The sequence below is a fragment of the Lepidochelys kempii genome, chromosome 2, assembly GCF_965140285.1.
Source record: "Lepidochelys kempii isolate rLepKem1 chromosome 2, rLepKem1.hap1, whole genome shotgun sequence".
In the NCBI taxonomy this organism is placed as follows: Eukaryota; Metazoa; Chordata; order Testudines; family Cheloniidae; genus Lepidochelys; species Lepidochelys kempii.
This window is the reverse complement of record NC_136381.1, coordinates 39,211,565-39,217,692: the sequence shown is the minus strand read 5'-3', so window position 1 is coordinate 39,217,692 and position 6,128 is coordinate 39,211,565. Positions and strand designations below refer to the sequence as shown.

The 6,128-nt window shown below is 37.5% G+C and overlaps 1 protein-coding gene across 1 annotated transcript; it reads right to left on the bottom strand.

Annotated features, from left to right (window-relative positions):
• Positions 1-542: 542 nt before the first annotated feature.
• FBXO43 (F-box protein 43) lies at positions 543-4,711 on the bottom strand. Its single transcript, XM_073329356.1, has 4 exons — positions 3,186-4,711; positions 1,964-2,066; positions 916-1,104; positions 543-791 (listed from the first exon to the last, which is right to left on the bottom strand). Exons 1-4 carry the CDS (start codon positions 4,709-4,711, stop codon positions 543-545), a joined length of 2,067 nt encoding a protein of 688 aa, XP_073185457.1.
• Positions 4,712-6,128: the final 1,417 nt, after the last annotated feature.

Here is a 6,128-nt window from a genome sequence, read left to right as displayed (position 1 = left end):
CATAATGGTCCTATCTGGCTTTAAAAAAAAAAATCTAATATTCTATCTTAGCAGCATTGTCAAATGACGAGGTGGTAGTATTTCCTCTGAGTCAGCGCTTCTCTAATGCCTCATCATAGCAGGTTTTTAAAAACTGAATTTTTTAAACTGTCTCATAACAAAACCTATAGAAAAGAAAGTTTTAATGATTCATTCTCTTTAATTTGCCATTGAAACAAGAATCACAACTTTAAATTTTCAAGTGATGTTGTAAAATAGATATTGAAGACTATATTGAAAGTACTTTATTGAAAAATTAAGAAGTTGGAAGTGTCTGGCTACATGACGGGTAAAACGAGACATTAAAAGTTTAAAATTTTTTTCCCTTTTTTCAAAAACTTATCAAAAATACACTAAGTTAATTTAAGATATGTACATGAGAAATCATCAGCTTAATTACTGGGCAAAATGACAATATTACTTTCAAAATATGCATAATTAATAAAAAGACAGACAAGATCAGAAATTGAGAGAGAGTAGGGAAACCTATGTTCCTTATAACTTTAGAGTCTTTTTAAATTTCTCTTGCTTTGGGCACTTCCTGGAAGAGCATCTTTTTTATTTCGCTGCTTTGCAGATGCACTACTGCATTCTTTTGACCCGTGGAAGGTGCACAAACACAAAATACAAAAGTCAAACGCACAGGCTTCTCGGCTACATAGTCCCCTTTTCTTTAAGGGTTGATACTTAGCTGGGCACTGACATCTTGGACAAGGTTTTAAAGCTTCATCAATAAAAAGGGTTTTGGCAATCTGTGTCAAGAGGGGAGAAAACAACATTTAATACCTGCAGTTCTTGACTGTACATCTTAAGAAGTCTAAGATTCGTCTTAAGTAATCTTTATTTTCAATGCTAACAACGAGCTACATTGCTTACCTTAAGGTACTCTTCCTGTTTACTAGTTGACTGGGGAACAGAACTGCATCCTGTAGGTGTTAAAAGCTCATTGCAATAGGGTGGTGTTTGTAACACAGCAGTTTTAGCTTGAGCTTGAACAGGTCTTAGAGCAGATCTACTTAGAATATTAAGTCTTGTGGCAGCATCTTCAACATGCAAGAGACATCCCTGTTACAGATGATGATTATAAGAAGAGAAATCAGCTTCAATGAGTACCAAGATAACTAGGGCTTTGTTTAATGTAGCTTTGTTTTTGTTTTAGAACTATTTTTATTTTTCACAATAAAGAGGTACAAAATGTGTAAATTTCTTCAAGTAAAAGTTTAGTATTTCATGGACAGGTGGACAAAACAAGATCCATTGGAGGAAATATCGTGGTCTATAAAGATCATTTCAGGGTGACCAAATAGACTCTCCTTTATCACTTACAAGACCTCATCTCTCCCTGCAACTCCCTCCGATATCTTTCCTATTTCAGAAATCTGAATAGTAAACACTTCCAACTGCTTATAGGATAGTCACTTGACATCAGGTCACTTCAAAGAATCCCTACCCTAGAGGTAAGTTAAGCCACAAAGGAAAAACAAATCAAACAATTGGAAAGGAGTCACAATTTTAGTCCTACTGGACCTGCAAGCAGTGATTAAAATGGAAGAAGAAAAAAAGATGGTGTTGAAATGGGACATATGAGAGATGAAGAGGAAGGGACAGGATTTTAAGCCCAAAACCTGGTTCACTTTAAATTTGTTATAATTTGAGGAAAGTCCTATTGATTCCAAGCACTACATGTTTTAAAAACATTTTCCTTGAAGTGTGGCTAGAGCAAAAAGACTAAAAATGACATTTTTACTCAGAATGGTTCTCTACGTGTATTCTGAGTTATATCTACTGGGTAAAGATTTTACAACTCTCATTGTCAGCTGGGAGATTTCTGCAGTTCGCTAGGATCTTTATATTCTTCCCCCTACCCAAATCTTTCCAACACGCCCAATATTTAGAAAAATACTGCCTTTGGGAGATACATTACCCCAGCTTCGGCCTTCAGCTGTTTGATGTACAGCTTTCTCCTGAGATATGCATTTTTGTCTTGTATAACAATTTCACGCCAGTTCTTGCTTACTTTCCAAATACTGAAACAAAAACCAAACAAAATATCATCCACCTTTCAAATCTTGCTTAGGTTTTTATGAGTGGTATAGTTTAAGATCCAATAAGACTAAAAATTAACCCTTTCCAATTTTATCATGACTTAAAATGTTATCTTGATCATTTTGAAGAATATTGCAATATACTGTAACAAACTCCACTTTATAGACTTGACTTGAAACATAACATTGCCTCATATATTCTTCTGCATCACCATTGCAAAATCATTGACTGCTTTGCATGGGGTAGGAGAATGGGGTGGGTTGAGAGCTGAGGGGAAGAGGGTTGGAGCAGAACTAGGGGGCTGGATCAGAGCTGCTGAGTTGTGGGAGGAGAGGGCTGGAGTGGAACTGGAGGGGACCAAGGTGGGAGGACTGCATCAGGCCTGGGAGAGCTATGGCTGGACTGAAGGAGGAAGAAGCTGGGGGAGAAGGTATCTGGATAGGCAGGGAGCTGAATAGGAGCTAGGTGATGGGGGCGGGGCTGGAAGGAGGTGTATTTTGGAACTGGGAAGGGAGCCCCTAACGTATTATTACACCTGAAGTCTCTGGGGTCTTGTTATGCTACTGATATTTTTTACTTAAATATTTTAGACTTACAATATTACAGCATCATAAACTGATGCTCTGGGAACTGAGCTGAGCTTAACATTTATGAATATTTTCACTGATTACAAAAACAAATGGGAATGAATACCCTAAATCTTTATTATTAGATAGATGAAAAACATAATTACAAGTACCTCAGAGACTAACAGATTTATTTGAGCATAAGCTTTCATGAGCTACAGCTCATTTCAGCGGATGCATGCATGTAGCTCACGACAGCTTATGCTCAAATAAATTTGTTAGTCTCTAAGGTGCCACAAGTACTCCTTTTCTTTTTGCTAATACAGACTAACACGGCTGCTACTCTGAAACCTGTAATTACAAGTGACATTCTCTTTTTTACTTCAAAACACATCATTAGTAAATTAAATGTTATTTTTGTTACATGGGAGTAATACTGTTCAGGCCACTGTTCCAACTCCCCAACTCATTAGCAGGGAAAAAATGCTTACATTTTCAAAATTTTGAAAAAGAATATATAGTTGTATTTCTTACCTGCATAGGCTTTCCACAGTCAAAGCACCTAGAACTATAGCAAGAATATGCTTTAAATCTCTGTATTTTAATTCTGTTAAAATATCTAATTTTTCAAGGCCCATTTTCTTGCCTATGAGTCCAGCAAGAATATATTCTAATACAGACATTTCAGCTCTCTCAGTGTTCTCCAAGAGTCCATTTTGCTCTGGTCTTTTTCTTTTGCTTCGCAAGAAGATTTCACGGACTACTTGTAAAGCAGGTGTTCTTGATAAATCTCCAAGATTTAGAACCAAATCTCCATTATTCTCCTCATTAAAAACCAATCCACTGTCTTCACTGGCAGAGTCTCTTGCTATTTTTAATTTATATTCTGAATTAATTAGCGTAATATCATAGTCTTCCTCTGTCTCAGACTGCGAACCCCGTTCCCGAAGGGTGGATAACCTCCTCACTCGGTCTAGTTTTCTTGACTTTCTTTTAGCATCCAGAAGTTTGGAAACTTCCTTCTGTTTTTGAAGGAGTTCTTGGAAAGATCCCTCATGATCTGAAGAGGAATCTTCTGATTTATCTAAGCCAAGGGAATTAAACCCACTGTCTTCAGGCACTGAAAGCTCCAAGTCACTTACCACATGAGTAGGGGGAGTATTTATGTCAAGTAAATCAAAGTTAAAATCTGCTGTTAGGTTGCTGACTGGAGTCAGAAATTTATCCTCATTCGTCTCAGACAACATACAACATGTAGGGGTTCTAAGCAATTCCAGAGAGGTGCTTTCATCATTAATGCTTGTAAGGGAACTATCACTAAGCTCATTAGGAGTCTTGTCAATAATAGTGTCCTTAGAAGTATTATGGTGAATTGGAGATAAACATTCAGGTTCTGACAAGAAGTTGTTTTTACATTTGGAATCATCTACTGTAGAAGTCCTTTGCTGCGAAAAGGCAAGCCTCAATTTTTGGCAAGCAGGACTAGACTCCTCAGTTTTTAAAGTGCTAGTAGCTAGAGGTTTGTAAGTATTATCTCTTGGAGAATACGAACAACTTTTTGAAAGTCTTTCTTCAAAACTGAGAACACAAGATAATGTTTTTTTCCTACTGCAATCTGAAGAATTGACTTGCCTTTCCAAGCATCCTACAGTGCCTCCCAAAGCAGTTTTAGACAGAAGCAGTCTCCTACGCAGTGATGAGTCTTTTTTACCTACTTTAGGAGTTTCCAAAAAATCTGTAGCTATATTTGCCTCTTTTCTTTCAGATAAGGAGATAGGATTATTTTCATTTTCAATGGGAGACAACACTGGAATTACTAAATTAGGGTATGAATGTTCAGAATAATCATGTAGTAATGATAGACGTCTTGTGCTCAGTTCATCTTTATGTTCTGCATCAGTATGATCAAAGCTAGGATCTTTTAATGATACACTGTATCCACGATCATGAAATATGGAGGTGGAACAAGAGTCTCTAAAGCTGGAGTATTTCACATTGTTGCTGGGAGAAGTCAACCTGCCTCTTTTAAGAATAGACAGCACTGAGCGACTTTCTGACATCTTTCACTTGGAATTTCTCTGATTCTGTAAAGTGAAGACAGCATTTTATCTCTAGAATGAGCCATAAAGAACTTATTTTAAATACAGTTGCCAATGGATATCAAATATCTAAGATGATTTCTTTTCATTTAGGTAACGTTCTTTCACTATCAAAATAGTAACCATAGTGAAAAATATTTGTATTGCATCTCTGTGAAAACAGCACTCACGCTCTAGCACGAAGGATACACTATAGATATTTAAAAGGATAAATAGATGGTAAATACTTTACTGATGTAAAATAATGGGGATGAACCACTTAAAAAACATGGCATAAGAGAAATGAAGTAACTGAAAAAACACATCTGATTAGACAGCTGATCTACCAATCATCATCCATGGAGAATGGGTTCAGTCTGATCAGAGACAATAGGCAAAATCTTGGCCCCACTGAGGTCAATAGCAAAACTTCCACGGACTTCAATAGGGTCAGAATTTCACCCTTCATGTACATAGAGTCCCTCTACTCTCCGCCAGTTCGGTTCTTGAGAGCCAACAGGGGATTGAAACTCATGGGATTAGTCTATTTTATTTGTGCTGATGGCAAGATGGGAGAAAAGAAAAACTGCCCACAAAGGCTTTTGGTTTGTTTAAAGAAAGAGGGAGCCCTGGTGGCTGATAATCCTAACTAATTGTCTAGAGAATCAGCAAGCTTCCACAAATGTATTCAGAGCCTCCAGTCCTTCAACACTGGAAACCATTGCATTCTGGTTGCACAAAAGGGACAGTCTAGTGTTGGTCACTACACTGCTCCAAGACATTTTCTTTACAACTCTGAACAGAAGCCACCAAGAATTTCTGATTAGTCTCTTGGTGATCTGGGGTAATATAGCTCCTACCCTGTGGTTATACGATTTATGGGCACTGGAGAACTAATTAGCACTCTCCCTGGGCATGTGGGGAGAAAAAAGATACTCTGCCCTATGGTAATAAGCTTTTTGCACAGTCAGAAAGGACACATTATTTTCAAGGGAACAGAAGCTCTTAGGTGCTTATGTGATTTCTCTCAGAAGGGTACGATTACCTGAGGCATTGATTGCTATTTCCATATAGACATAAAAAAGTATTCCCTCTCCTTCCCAGATCAGACTAGCAAGGACATAGACCAGGTTACTATTTTGTGAGTCCAGGACACAGCAGACATGTAAGAATATTTTGAGTAATGTAACCATACGGACAAAGATCTCATGAGCCACCAAAGCTAGCAAAATAGTTACACATCTTTTGATTCCAAGCTTTGCAGCAGTGTATAACAGTTTCTAACTCTAATAATTTGGGAAATATACCTAGAGATTGTCACTGGTCTCTCATACCAGACAAAAATAGGTCTTCATAGGCCATTTACCAGAGTGGGATGTCTTCAGTGTACCAAGGACCC